Here is a 14,963-nt window from a genome sequence, read left to right as displayed (position 1 = left end):
ACCTGACTCTGAGCCCAGGAAATCCAGACTTTGGTCAGTCGCTCCGAGGGCCAAGATTCAGGCTGGTCCACCAGGATGCTCTTTCTTTGAGGGGGAAGGCCAGTCTGCACCTGTCCCCTGAACTCGGCCCCCCTCAGGAAGGCCAGCCAGTGGCGATGCCCCTCTGGACTTCTCATCCAGCAGAGCTTGTCCTGGCCGACTACTCCCATCCCTGAGTCACAGAAGAGAACACAAGGCCCAGAGAAGGAAAGGGACCTAGGCAAGGTCACCCAGCGAGTCTCAGCAGCTATGGGATCAGAGCCCAGGCCTCCAAGCATCCCATCGTGGGCCTCTGGCACCATGGACGGCCATGCCCTAGGCCCACCCACAGCCTCTGTCCTGTCCGTGGGCCCCGCGGGCCCTCCGCAGGCCCCTACAGATAGCTGACGTGCAGTGTGCCCGGCTTGTCCCCAGCCGAGGCCTCTTGCGGGAGGAACTGCTTGTCCTTGCTGGCCTTGCCGCTGGGCGGCCGCTCCTGCCTGCTGGTGCCAGGCTGCGTGATGAGGCTGACCCGGCCATTCACCTCCCGCCCCTCCCCCTGCTTCCCTGCCCCCTCCTCCCCGTCCTCCCCCCGCTCCTCCTCCTCCCCCTCCACTGTCCTCCCGGGGGGTCCGGCAGAAGGCTCCTGGCTGCGCACGCGGCGGGAGGGCCGCAGCAAGACCCTGCGGAAACCCTGCTTGAAGCGGTAGGAGAGGAAGCCGTAGAGGATGGGGTTGGCACAGCTGTTGGCGTAGGGCAGCGCCACCACCAGGAAGTAGAGGCCGAAGAAGGCGGGCTCCTCGGGCAGCGGGCACACCACGTTGACGATGTTGAGCACGTAGAAGGGCATCCAGCAGAGGACAAAGAGCGCCACCACGGCCACCACCATGCGCGTGACCCTGCGCTCCGAGTGCCGCCGCCGCTGGCACGAGGGCGCCCGCACCCGCCGCCCGGCCGAGCGCACCTTGACCACGATGAGCAGGTAGCAGAGGCAGATGACCAGCAGCGGCCCGAAGAAGCCTAGGGCGGCCGTGTAGATGATGAAGCCGGCGCGCCAGGCGGCCGCCGGCTCAGGCCACTGCATGTGGCAGGTGCTCATGCCGTGGGGCACCCCTGAGAAGACCACCACGGGCAGCACCACCACCGCCGAGGCCACCCAGACGGCCACGCTCACCGTGCGGGCCACGGGCGCCGTCCGCCAGCGGGCGGAGCGGGTGGGATGCACCACGGCCAGGTAGCGATCCACACTCATGACGGTGAGGCAGAAGATGCTGGTGAACTGGTTGATGCCGTCCACGGCCATGACCAGGCGGCACATGAGGGAGCCGAAGGGCCAGTAGGACAGGGCGTTCTGGGCAGCCAGGAAGGGCAGCCCCAGCATGAAGAGCTCATCGGCCAGGGCCAGGTTGAGGATGTAGACATTGGTGACCGAAGGGCTGGCCGTATGCCTCAGGACCACGTAGATGACCAGGGAGTTGCCCAGCAGGCCCACCACGCACACCACCAGGTAGACCAGTGGGATCAGAACACCGCTGATGGCCAGCCCTGCCACACTGGGGGCTGCCGACACATTTGCCAGGGTGGCATTCAGGAGCCAGGCCGAGGAGGTGTTCCCAGGTTCCAAGGTTGTGGGCGCCAATGCAGGATAGCCAGGGGCGTCCATGGCCGTGGGGAGGGTGGTCAGCGGTCAGCTATTGGCCTGGAGGAGGAAGGACACAGCCACGTCATGGTGGATGACGGCTTGCTCTGCGACGCCCTTCCCCCATCACACTGACCTTGGAGACTTGCAGTGTGCCTGGCCAGAGTTTGACCCCAAGTGGATCACCCACCGTGATAGACTGAATGTGTCCCCCCTGCTCCCAAATTTGTATGTTAAAATGCTAACCCCCCAGAGATGGCATTAGGAGGCGGGGGCCTTCAAGAGGTGCTTATGTCTTCAGGGCGGAGCCCCCCTGAATGGGATCAGTGCCGTATAAAAGGCCCCAGAGAGCTCCCTCACTCCCGCCATAGGAGGACACAGCAAGATGACTATGAACGAGGAAGTAGGTATCACCAGACACTGAATCTGCCGGCACCGTGATCTTGGACTTCCAGCCTCCAGAACTGTGAGAGATAAATGTTGTTTATAAGCCCCCGCCCCAGGCTGTGGTATTTTGTTATAGCAGCCCCGAATGGACTAAGACGGCCACCAGCAGGTCCCAGCCCTCACATTTGAAAACCAGTGCTGAGTATCGCAGGTCTTTAACCTTGGAACTGGGTCTCTAGATGAATTGCAAAGGATCCATGAACCCCCGAAACTCTGGTGCAAGTGAATGAGTCCATGTCTTTCCTGGGCAAATCCCAGAGCTGTGATCAGGTTCCTCAGATTCTGAACGGAGTTAAGAACCACAAGTATAGCGATGTCCCCTCTCCTGGGAATTGGAATGCTTGGAGACCTCCCAAGCCTAGCCCATCCCATAGTGCCCCAAAGGCCCTGCCTGGGGTGGCTAGCTGTGAACCTGGGGGGTGGGCACATGGGGCCCCTTCTCTCCCTGTGGTGAGACATTCACAGCACACTGGGAGTAAGTACAAGAAGAGCCACCCCCTCCGCACCGGTGGGGCAGGCTTCCCAGAGAAGAGGGCATTTCATATGGGTCTTGAAGCATGAATAAGAGTTTGCCAAATGACAGAGTGGGAACCAGCATGCCCGTTCACTTCCTTAGTCCCTTTCTTATCATGCCTGCCGTGTATCCTAAGGAGCTAGGACTCTTCCTGTTCCCCGGCTAGACTGGCTCCCCTTAAATGTGGAGACACCCTCTCAGCTTTGAACCGTCTCCTCATCCCTTCACACTGTATAGGCTCTGCATCAGTGTTTGAAGCATTGAGTGAATCAGAGGAACCCGGAGTAGACAATTCTCAATGCAAAGGGGGCATGAATTGCTGATAGCAGAAATTCAAGCCCCACTCGCTCGGAAAGGCCACCCGCCTCAGAACTTGTGAGCCTCTCTCAGTGGGACTTCCTGGCTCTCAGGAGGCCCGGTTGGAGGCCAAGCCTCCTCTGGGGCCTGGACCTCTCCCCACCCCTTCTTCCTGATGGCTTCCCCCAGTGTCTTGGCTCTTGTCCGTCCCCTGCCTCTCCCTACAGAAAACCGTGAGAAATCCTCCGATATCCCCACTCTGAGCCAACACTGAGCCTGGATCCCCTCCAGTGGGACCTGCCACCTGCCTGCCCTATCCAGACACTACTTTTAGGATGCAAAGCTTCTGGAAAGGAGAGGCACCCCGAGCAAACACCCCTGGGTGGGTGAGCCTGCCTGGTTGTCCCTGCCCAAGGACCTTGGGCTCCAAATAATCTCTGAGCACCAGGCCAGGCAATCCAGAGAATGGCAAAGAACCCCTTGGCCGTGGCTCCTCCTGATGACACCCCAGGCTGGTTGGGCTCAGAGCAACCCCAGGGGAGGAGCCCCCAACCTGTCATCACCCCAGGACCTCATCAGCCTTCCTGAGCCTGGGACAGTGGCACTAAAGGAGGGCCTATCTGGACAGGGAGGATCCTAACAGTGCTGCCAGTTCCGCAAAGGTGAGGCCATACCACCCTGGTCACACAGCTAGGAAGGGGCAGACCTGGGAGGACGCTGAAGGTCATGCTCCAACACACACACACACCTCCATTTCACAGGCCGGCAGACTGAGGCTGAGCCTTGGGGAGGCCCCCAGCTGGCATCCCACTCTCCCACCAGGCTATGCAGAGCTCCCCTCACTGCTCTTTGGGTTCTTGAACTATTAGGATCAGGGGCTCAAACCTCTGAAATCGTAGGGTCCTAAAAATAGAATTTTAGATTCTTAGAACTCAGTTATGGAGTTCTAAATCTTTAGACTCTGTGTCCTTGAATCAGAATGTCAGAATTCCTGAATGCCAGAATCAGCCCTCTTCCACCTGGAATTGTGGAATCTGAGACCTCGGAGTTCTTTCTGGCTTCCTCGGCCCAGGAGCCCTACGTCACCCATCCGTCCACCTTGCCGCCCTGTGCGCGCATCCTCTTTCCAGTGTCCCTGTGGGGCAGCCAATCACAGCCCAGGGCCGGAGGAGGCAGGAAAGTGCCAGGCTCCTGAGAGAGGAGCAGGGAGCTGGGCAAATCTAATTTCCAGGCTGCAGGGACAGATGCCCCCAGGGAAGCCTGGAGGTAGCTCTGGGGACCGCCCCCCTCCTGCTCAGGCACACGCGTGTACCCTGCACACACGCACACGTAATAACATGCGCGGCCCTGGGAATACAGCATAACCAGCCAGGCCCTGCCTTTGTACTGGGGGGGATGCCACAGCCCCTCCCAAAGCCCCAGCCGCCCTGGAAGACTCTGCCTCCGCCCTCATCTGGGCCCATCTTCCCTGTCAAAGTTGAACAGGCCGGGCGCCAGAAGCAGGAAAACTACAGATTTCCGCAGGCATAAGCCAACCTGCAATTTAGGTGCCCCCTTTTCTTTAAGGAGCTGGAATCCTGTCCATGATCTAGTTCATCCTCAGGGAGGAGGGACTTTTCCTCCCTGTCTGGTTTATCTTTGGCACAAGCTTGCCTGAAAACTGGGGGCGGACTCCTCAGAGGACAGTTTGAGAGGGGACAGAGGCCCAGAGAGGGTGAGGGGCTGCCCTGAGCCACACAGCAATTCAGGACAGCCGCTCAGAGATGCCAGACACCCCCAACCACTTTCCATTTGTCTGCCCCCATCCGCTTACCCTCTTGAGTGCTGCATCTGGGTTGTGGGAACCCTGAGCTACTTACTTCTTTAGCCCCAGCACCTGGCACAGCGCCTGGCACTGGGAAATGAGGACAGACGAAGCAATTCAGCAAGTAGAGCTCTAAACGAGGCGGGCCACTGCTCCTGGGCACAAGACTCGGACCCACATCATGAAATCCTCACAAAGCCCAGGAGGGAGGATTTTTACAGAGGAAGAAACTGAGGCTCAGAGAAGTTCAGTAACTTGCACAAGGTCCCCTAGCTGGTGAGTGGGAGACCAGAATTCAAACCCAGTTCTGTCTACTCATAAACCATCAGTACCTCCTGGCCCTGCTGGCTTCCCCTGAAGGCCCCCGGCTGAGAGGAATCCAGGACTGGGACCTGGGACGGCCCAAAGCCTGCAGGCTGATGCCCCCCGGCCAACCGCATTCTGCTTGCCCTCTGCAACCCTGGGCCTTCCCCCCAAAGATCTGGATTGTGTTAACCAGTGCTGACGGACTCACTCCCATTCCAGGGCTGGGGTCTGACCCCCAGGAACACACCCCACAAACGCTGGGCTGGGGGCTTGGGCTCTACCACAGAATGATGATACCCAATTACTGTGTGACCTTGCGCAAATCACATCCTGTCTCTGGACCTCAGTTTCCTCCTATTCCAATGAAGACAGGTAAACCCACGTCCCAGGGTTGCTGTAAGGTTAAATGGGAGTGTGCCAAACGCAGTGCCCAGCACGGAGGGAGACCTCAGGGAAGCTGGCCCCGGGGGCCGAAGAGGCCCACCGACATGATGCATCTGGTTTCTTCCCAAGCTCTGACACTCTGCTGCTCTGTGGTTCCAGTTTCTAGAACCATGGCTCGAGAATCTGAGATGAACTTGCCCCCCACCCCCCACAGCCCACCAAGAGGTCACAGGGAGGCCTCCTTCCTCCCTGGGCCTTCCCACTCTCTCCTGGGCAGAGGGTGGGTTCCAGCACCCCACCCTCTGGGACCCCACCCAGGCCCCAGCCTCCTTACCTGCCCATGGGGTGAGGGCTCCCCTGCTTGCCGCCAGGCTGGTTACCATTCTGCTGCCCCCTCTCCCTTCCCAGGCCCCAAGTGCCCAGAGCACCCTTAGCTGGGGTCCCCACACACTGCCCACTTCTAGACAGCTTACGGCCCGAGCCCCTTCCTAGGCCTGCGGCGGCCACGGCTGCCCACAGAGCCTCTCCCATCTGGTCTCCGGCCCTGACTTCCCACGGGTGCCTGGTGCGTCACCCCCCCCATCTCCAGGACACATCCTGGGGGGGCGGTTAGAGGCACAGAGGGGGGTCTGTGGGCAGGAGCTCCGGGTGGGGGTGGACAGAGAACCTCCCAAGGAAAAGAAAAGGGGAGCAGGGACTGTCGGAAGCCAATAGAAATAGAGGGGAAAGGGGGGATCAGTCGGAGGTGGAGAGAGAGAGAGAGAAGACAGTGAGTGGGTGGAAAGCCAGAATGAGGGGGAGTGATAAGAAATGCGTGGCAGGGAGAAGAGAAGCAGGAGCAGAGAGGAGAGAAGGGGCGAGAGGGAGATGTGGAGAGAGGCAGGGATGGAGAGCAGGGAAGGAGGAAGGAGAAGGAGGGGGTGGCAGGCAGAGTGACAGAGAGGGATTATGCTACAGATGGTGACATGGAGAGCCAGGGAAGGAGGGAGCAGGAGTGGGGGGGGTGCGGGGGGGCTGGAGAGCAGGTGCAGGGAGGGGGGAGGGGTGGCAGGTTAGAGAAGGAGGCGGGGTGGGGGAGAGGCAGACCCTGTTACTGCGGAGATTTGGCCACCCACGCTGGCCTTGGCTCATGCCGCGGAGGGGGGAAACGCAGTGCTCAGGGGAGCCAGATGCCCCCCGGGCCCCTGTGGCACATGTCCCCCAGGGCGACAGCTGGGTCCCGAGGCCAGGCAGGTGAGGGATTGGGCAGTGCTAGGAGGGCTGGGAGCACGAACGAGCACTGGGCTGGGAGTCCATGGTCCTGGCTGCCAGCTGGACACCAAGCAGAGGAAGGCCAGCTGGGGACAGCAGTCCTGACTGAGCCCAGAGAGCCCAGGGCAGGGTGGGGGGGTTGGAGGACGGGGTAAAGAATACATAATTCAGGTTTTGGGGGTCAAGGGCAGAATCAAAGACATTATACAGGAGAAAACAAATGTCCACTGTTTTAAATTGACACAATTTAAAATATAATAATAACTGAGGACAACGTTTTATAACCCAATCTGCTACTACTGAGAAGAGTGGAATTCTCTGGGCGGGGGTGGGGGCTGAGGGGGACATTGTGCTTAACTGGAGTTCAAGTTAGTATTTCCTATCCTCAAATCGGTTGCAAATGCTCATCTGTAAAATCCATTCTGAGTCGGCAGCCTGGACAAAAGCAGGCGGTGGGCCGGCTTTGCCAGCCTATGGTCTAAGGTGCTCTGCCCGGGGCCTGAGCACACCCCTGGCTGCCCCTGGATGTGTACCCCAGCTCCTGCTGACCGACCTTGTGACCACAGGTGAGTCGACCCTCCTCTGGGCCTGATTCCTCATCTGGATAGTCGGGAGGTTGGACTGGATCATTCCTAAGCTCCTCCTTCTATGTGACCATTATAATTGCCGGGGGGTCAATGAGCAATGGCCGCTTGGTATTAAGCCCCGCCCCCTGCTTCACACGCATTGCCTTGCGTCTTCGTCGTGGCCACCACACTGCCCCCGGTGAGCAGTACAGTGTATCTGGTTTACGGGTGGGAAGCTGGGGCTCAGAGAGGGAAAGCAGTTTACTCCGATCACACAGCCAGCGAGTGGAGAAGGGCCGGCCCCACGTTAACGGTGCGCCGCTAAGCACCTTCCCGGCGGAGCGGCCTTGCCCCTGCTCAGAGGGCGAGGCGGGACCAGTCCCAGGAGGGAGGAAGGACGGCAGGGGGTCTTGGTTGAGCACCTGCAGCGTGCCAGGCACCATCCAGGCCCCTTCCCATCGTGGGCCGTTTCTCAGGGCCGGGGCTGGACCTGCTTTGTCACTAGGCACCCAGGGATGGGGTGGAGTAGGTCCTCAGAGAGCCCGGCATCAGATTCTTCCAGAAGAGCCATTCTGGCTACCGCAGAACACGGTAGGACTAGGAACACACGCGCTTCCAGAGGCTCCTGGACACCCCGTTCCTTGACGCTGTCCTTCCGCTTGCCAGGGGTTCCCGGTGTTCTGTCCGTCTGCCCGCCGTGCAAGTTCCTGAAGAGTAGGAGGGCTCCAGGCAGCTCCTGGGAGTGAGGAAGGGGTTTCCATGGCCCTGTGCCTCCCCTGCCTGAGGGCGCCTCAGAATTAGCTGCCCCCGCCCAGCAGCCCTCCAGGCTTTATATCCCACTAGTCTTGCCTCATCCTGCTCTGCTCATTTCCTTCTTCCCCGAGCTCCAGGCACACCCAGCCTCACCCATTCATTCATTCACTGCCTCTAGAGGGGTGGCTCAGGCCTCTGAGACAGTGAGAGGCCCGAGCAGTAACTAAGGAGGAGGGCCCAGGCGGAGAGCAGGGTGGCTGGAGGGGAGGGAGGCAGGGGAGGCCTCTGGAGGCCACACCACGGAGGGCCCTATCTCAGGCTGGGTGGGTCGGGAGCGTCACAGGCGGGAGCAGAGGAGTTTCTTGACCTAATTTCTGTTCTTCAGGGGCTCACCAGTCAGGCACCGGGGACAGTGTTGGTTCTCCACAGGGCCTTTGCACAGGCTGTGCCCCAGCCCTGGTCACTCCCCTCACGCACCCCACCCCACCCCTACATGTGAGCTGAAGTCCTCCTTCAGGTGGCCTCCTCCTGGAGCCTTCCCTGTCCTAGATGAGCTAGGCCTCCCCAGAGCCCCCAGCCTCACCATGTCCCCAGGCCTGGCACTGGCCTAGCGCAGGTGTTGTGTCTATGGAAGAGAAGATGGGTGGAGGGCGAGCAGCAGGGTGACAGAGGAGGAGAGACTATAATCTGCTGAATGTCTGCTGGAGGCTGAGGGGTGGTAAGGGGTCCCCGGCACCAGGCTGGGGGCAGGTGTGGCCTGAGTCAGACACCGACTGCCACCCAGGGGCCTTCCCCGAGCAGAAGTAACTCAGGGATCCCTGATCAGCCTCTCCTTCTGGGGGTGGCAGGGCAGGAAGAGGAAGTGCAACTCCATCCCTGTGAGCCCTGGGAGGCTGGGGCTGCTGGGTGTCGGAGCCGGGAGGTGGCCCCACCTTGCTCGGCATGGAGGTCCTGGAGCATGAGAACCTCTGACCTCAGGCCTGGCACTCGGTGCTGCCATGTCTGCCTGGTACCCTGGAGGGGCTGCCTGGACTGCCTCTCAAAACTAGGACAGTGCTATGTCTGCCCCATCAGACCCTGACCTCCCCCAAACTGGAGCCACGTTTCCACCCTCAGACTAGAGGGCTTCCTGTGACCAGGGGCTGTGTCTCTGCCATCAGACAGGCAGTTTTCCAGAAGCTGGGGCCCAGGCTCCTCCCACTCCTGAGAGCCCAGACAGTACTGTCTGCCCCCCCCCACCCCCCAATGCCTGGGCCAGAGCCAACCACAGTGTAGGCTGGGGGCCCGAGCCACTGATGCTGAGGTCTGTCCTTCAAATAAGACAAGGTGAGCCAAAATACCTTCCTGGCCCAGCGCCTGGGCCTCTGCCACAGGAGTCCCCATTAAAGGTGTCCTTGGGTTCATTGGCCCCTGCTGTTCCCTGCTAGGGTCGAATCTCAGCATCTCCACTCACTGGCTGTGTGACCTTGGATATGTGACTTAACCTCTCTGAGCCTCCGACCCTCAGCTTCAGCACCTGCTGCACAGGGGTGGTGAGACCAGAATTAGTTAATCCCAGGGACACTGAGAAACTACACGCAGCATGAGCCCCCAGCCCCACCCCCGGCCTCCTATGTGGGCGGGGAGGGGCCAGCAGACCGCACAGCTGAGTCTCAGCCCCTCCCTGGCCCAGTCAAGCAGCGTGACTTTGTGAAACCCCTCTCTGCTAACTTCCTCCTTCAGTCGAATGTGTCCACCTTCCTGTCTGGCCCCGGGTTCTTATGATGGTCAAACGGAGGAAATGGCTGTGAGCTTGCGGCCCCCAGCACTACGATTCATTGCTTGTACCTCGGACTCTCTGTTTTCTGACCTGCTCACTGCTCTCCATCCCCCGAGCCTCCCTTCTAGGCCAAGCCACCATTGCCTCATCCGTCCCGTCCTTCTGCCCTCGCCCCGCCCCCTCAGCAGGGAGAGTGAGTCCTTTAAAAAACAAGTCAAGCCACTTGCTTCCTCATTGAGACCCTCTAGGGCCACCTGTTGCTGTAGAATGACATCTGCTATCCTTACTGTGGCCTGAGGAGTCCGTGTAAACTGCCTCTGCCTGCTTCCTTCCCACCTGCCCCTTCCTCTCTTTCTACAGCACCCCGTGCGTGCCCCAGGCCCTTTGCACAGGCTTTTCCTTGTCGCTCTCTTAATCCCTTGGCAGGTGTAGGCACCAGCTGCTCTGAAGCCTTCCCATTCTCTGACGCTCCCTCTTCTGGCTTCTTTTTTAATCTGTAAAGCAATTATTTTTTATTTGGTTTTATTTTTAGCAAAGTACTGTTTGCAACTAAATTTTAAAAACCAAAGTGGTAAAAAGACTTACAAGAGCAGAAAACAGCAGTCCTCCCATGGCCCCGACCCACCCCTGATCCCAGAAGCAATTCCACCCTCTCGGCTCTTTTCTCCTTGTATTTTCTCCATCTTGCCAAATACCAGATTTATTTTTCTGTCTCTTGATCCCCCAATTTTGTCCATTATCTACTGACTTCCTATTATGGAAGACGAGGACTGTAGATTTCTTACACTCTGGTCCTTCCTCTCCACCCTCTCCACGAGACGACATTTTCGGTTAAGTATATGTTTGGTGTTTTCATTAGGAATGCACTGCAAATATTCTCTCTTGCCCAGCCCGGAGTTCATAATTGTTTCATTTTTTTCATTTACTTAGTTGCTTTTTTTTTTTTTTTTTTAATATCTCAGTTTTCTAGGACTCCATATTTGCATACACTCCTACTGCTGTGTCAAAACCTCGCAGGGGAGTTTCCAGGGTCTGAGCTCTGTGAAGATTTCTCCTTGGAGGCATCTAAACTCCTCCCTGCTGTCCCGGCTATCCTCTATGCCTGTGTGCGGCTACCGCCCTGAGAGTCTCTCTTCACCATTCTATCAGCGGTTCCCTTCAGCTTTTTCCTGTGTTAGATCCCATGTCTTGAATCTTCCTCCTTAATGGTTTGCTCCCTGATCTTGTGGGCGCACATCCTCCAGTAATTTCCTGAGCAAGTGTGCGTGTTTGAAAATTGTTCATTCTCCTCACACGTCAACTGATAGCCGGGCTGGGTATAGAATTCTAGGTTGAGAATTACTTTGACTCAGATGGTGGAAGGCATCTGTCCATCTGTCTAGCTCCCAGTACTATTCTTTTTTTTAATTTAATTTTAATTTTTTTTAATTTTATTTAAAATTTTCATTTTTAAAATGTTTATTTAAATTTTACTTAGTTAACATGCAGTGCAATATTGGTTTCTGGAGTAGAATTCAGTGATTTATCACTTACATACAATACTCAGTGCTTACCACAACAAGTGTCCTCTTTAATACCCTTCACCATCTATCCCATCCCCCTGCCCACCTCCCTCCATCAACCCTCAGTTTGTTCTCTATTGTAAGAATCTCTAATGTTTTATTTTCCTCTCTCCTTTCTCTCCCATCCCTTCCCATATGTTCATCTGTTTCTTTCTGAAATTCCACATATGAGTGAGATCATATGGTATTTGTCTTTCTCTGACCAATTTATTTCACTTAGCATATACTCTAGCTCCATTCACATCATTACAAATGGCAAGATTTCACTCTTTTTTGATGGCTGAGTAATATTCTATTATGTATATATATATATATAATATTATATATATATTACCTCTTCTTTATCCATTCATCAGTCACTAGAGATTTGGACTCTCTCCATAGTTTGGCTTCCCAGTACTATTCTTATTCTCAATCCATTGTGTGTAACCTTAGGTGTTTTCCCTTTATTCTGGAAGCTTCTAAGATATTTGCTTTACCCCTAAATTTCTGCAATTTTGTAATACTTGCATTGTGCCCTCTCTACCAACCCCCCTCCCCATCTGGTCCCAGCACCAAGTGTTTGGGGGCACTTGGTGAACTGTTTCAATCTGAAGATTTGTGTTCTTCAGTTCTGGACAAGATTTTTTTTCTTTCTTTTGTTAGAGATTTTATGTATTTATTTATGGTGGGGGGAGAAGCAGAGGGAGATGGACAAGCAGACTCCTAGCTAAGCACAGAGCCTGATGTGGGGCTCAATCCCACGAACCCAAGACCATGACCCAAGCCAAAATCAAGAATCAGACCGACTGAGCCACCCAGGCGCTCCTGGACAAGATATTTCAATTATTTTCTTTTGGATCTCCTATTACTTGACTATCGGCCTCCTGGATTAACCCTGTAATTTTCTTGTTGTTTACTTTTACCATCTTATTCTCCCTTCTAGGAGTTGTTTTTGTTGTTTTTGTTGCTCACTCTGTTTTATCTTCCAAACCTTCTATTTAAAAAAAAATTTAATAAAAATTTCTAATTTCTAAGAGCTCTTCTCTGTTTTCTGATTGTTCCCTTGTTGTGGTCTTCTGTATTTATTTGTGGGTGTAATATGTTTCCTTCTCTCTCCAAGGATAGCAGTGATGGTTTCTTTTAAGTTTTCTTCTGCTCACTGCCTTTTCTCTATTTCTTGCTAGTTCCTTTTTCTCTGTTTGTTTGATTGGGTCCCTTTCATGACAGAGCTTTCCTCAATTGTCCATTCATCTTTTGTTACCTATTCATTTTTCAGAATGAAACATTAAAACTTGGATTGGCAGCTCTGTGTCAAAAGGCAGAGTTTGCAAGATAGCGAACATCTCTGGGGACAGCTGGCTCTTTTGTCAAAGATGCCTAGATGTTACCGAATGTCAGCATCAGTAAGACTTTTCTCTGGGATGGTCAGATCCTGGCCACAGATTCCTGTCTGGGATAAGTGTCTGCCTGGGTGCTAGCATTCCTGAACTCAGCCAGGGAAGGGGGCTAGGGTCACCTTGATGAGTATACAGACTTCCACTGAATCCCCCTGCATCAGTCAGCTATTGCTGTGTAACAAACAACCACACAAACAATAAGCATTTCTTGTACTTCATACCTTCAGTTCAGCTGGAATGGGTTGATCTAGGCTGGGCTAAGCTAGGCAGATCTGCTTTGAGCTGCAGGTCAGCTGGACACCTCTGCCCTTATGTTCTTGGAACTGGTGGGCTTACCAGGGCATGTTCTTTCATCAGCACAAGAGAGCACGCCCAAGGGTGAAAGCACATCAGGCTCACCTTATGACGCATATGTTAACATCCCACTGGCAAACAGCAAGTCACAAAGCCAAAGCTAGCATCAGTGGAATGGGGAAGTAGGTCTGCCCCTGGAGGTGGGTGTGGAAGGAGTGATAATCTGCCAAGCATGATCAAACCCACTACATCCCAAATAATCAGGCTGGGGCCTCACCCCCACCTGCCCTGTAGCTGGTGTCCTTGGGTCCAGAAATCTCTGGTTGGATTTTCCTGCCCAGGCTAGGGAGGGATGGTTGCCTGGCTGCATAGTGCATGGGGGAGGCCCTGCGGGTCTGATCACTCCTTAAACAAATTTACAAACAACCCACTGGGTTTAAGCCTCCTGCCTTGCCATCTGTGGTGTCTGGATCCCCTACTTCAGAGACTCCTGGGGGTTCTGCAAGGTCAGTCGGTTTGCATCTCTCCCACCTCCAAACCCCCCACCCCGCCCCACCACAAAACAGCAGGCACTGAAGTTTGCCTTCCGTGGGCTCTGTTAAATCATTTACCACCCCTCCATCTGCTCTCCAGACTCGTATGCTGTGGTTTGGGGTCACAGGTGTCTCCTGGTTTCTATGAAGATGAGAGTTTGTGTTTTTGTTTCATGTTCTCCTTATTGTCATGGCTGCTTTTCAGCAAGGGAAGGGGGCAGAAAAATCTCTACCCTGGCACCTTGAGACCAGAATCTCTTCCTTACTCTATGGCATACACTTCTGTGGTATGTGGATCAACCGCATGGCAGGTGTTGATTTGCTCATTTGTCTGTCTTATTAGCTCCTGAGCCCCCGGGGAGCAGAGGGCTGGATCTCATCATCTCTGCACCTCCAGCTCCCACACAGCTTGGCATGGAGCCTGGGGTTAGTACATGGGAACTGAACTGAACTGAACTTCGAATTACATGGATGACTGCTCATCATTTCACCTACCTTAGGGCCTTCAGAAGTCTTCAAGAACCATCCTAGATTCCTGTCTCCCTCCCCAGAGCCTACCCTGCCTGCCTCTTACATCTCATGAGACCTGGATGGAGTCAGATGTCCCCAGAGGTGACTACTTCTCTGCTCCTTTGATCTTTTCCCTCTCCTCCCTACCCTCTTAACTCCCCCACCAAGAGATAAAAGGGACCTCAGCCCCACAAAAGTCACTGTTTCAGTATACCCTGCTATTATTTCTCATTATTTTACGAGTTGGCTGAGCTCAGTTGGATGCTCTTCTGCCACACATGATTTTGGCTGGGACCACTGTCATCCGGGGACTTGACTGGGCTGGCACATCCAAGATTTCTGACGCACATGACAGGTGCCTTGGCAAGGATGACTGGAGGGCTGGGCTCACCTGGGTCACTGGAAAGTCTGGGTCTCTCTCTCCATTGAAGTCTATTCTTCCATCTGCTTATTCCTTTACATAAACAACACACATTTGTCCAGCATCTGCAAGGTGCCAGATACTTGCTAGTCATGGTGAGCAATCCAAGCAGAGGGGCCATTTCTCAGGGCTCTCCGCTGGCTCCCCCCAGGGCTGCAAGCTCCTAGGAGCAGGCCCACGCTTGACTCACCCTCAAAGCCCGTGTTTCATGCACAGTCCCAATAATGATTTGCTAAATGAGTGGGTGACTGAGTGAATCCATGGTCGTACAAGCATGTGTTAAGGCAAGAGGTGTACATCGTGACATCTGGGTGGCACAGTTGTTTGTAAATGAGGAGGAGCCCTGAGCTGCCCCGTGGAGACAGCAGATGCAGGGAGGCCAGCAAGGTGGTCACGGCTACCGTCCAGGGAAGAGATGCAAGGCCTGGAGCAGGGAGTGGCAGTGGGTCCAGATAAAGGGGTGGGTTTAACACACAATGAGAGGCCAGATTTTCCAGGTTTGGTGACCAGTGGATGCAGGGCGGGG

General features: G+C 55.3%; 1 protein-coding gene across 1 annotated transcript; it reads right to left on the bottom strand.

Moving 5' to 3' along the window:
* Positions 1–412: 412 nt before the first annotated feature.
* SSTR3 (somatostatin receptor 3) lies at positions 413–1,681 on the bottom strand. Its single transcript, XM_045866948.1, has one exon. The coding sequence runs from the start codon at positions 1,679–1,681 to the stop codon at positions 413–415; it is 1,269 nt and encodes a 422-aa protein (XP_045722904.1).
* Positions 1,682–14,963: the final 13,282 nt, after the last annotated feature.

Source organism: Mirounga angustirostris, unplaced genomic scaffold (assembly GCF_029215605.1).
Source record: "Mirounga angustirostris isolate CCGP_5_RB_7025 unplaced genomic scaffold, mMirAng1.0.hap1 SCAF_5, whole genome shotgun sequence".
Lineage (NCBI taxonomy): Eukaryota > Metazoa > Chordata > Mammalia > Carnivora > Phocidae > Mirounga > Mirounga angustirostris.
The sequence above is the reverse complement of the archived record's forward strand: the minus strand, read 5'-3'. Positions and strand labels throughout refer to the sequence as shown.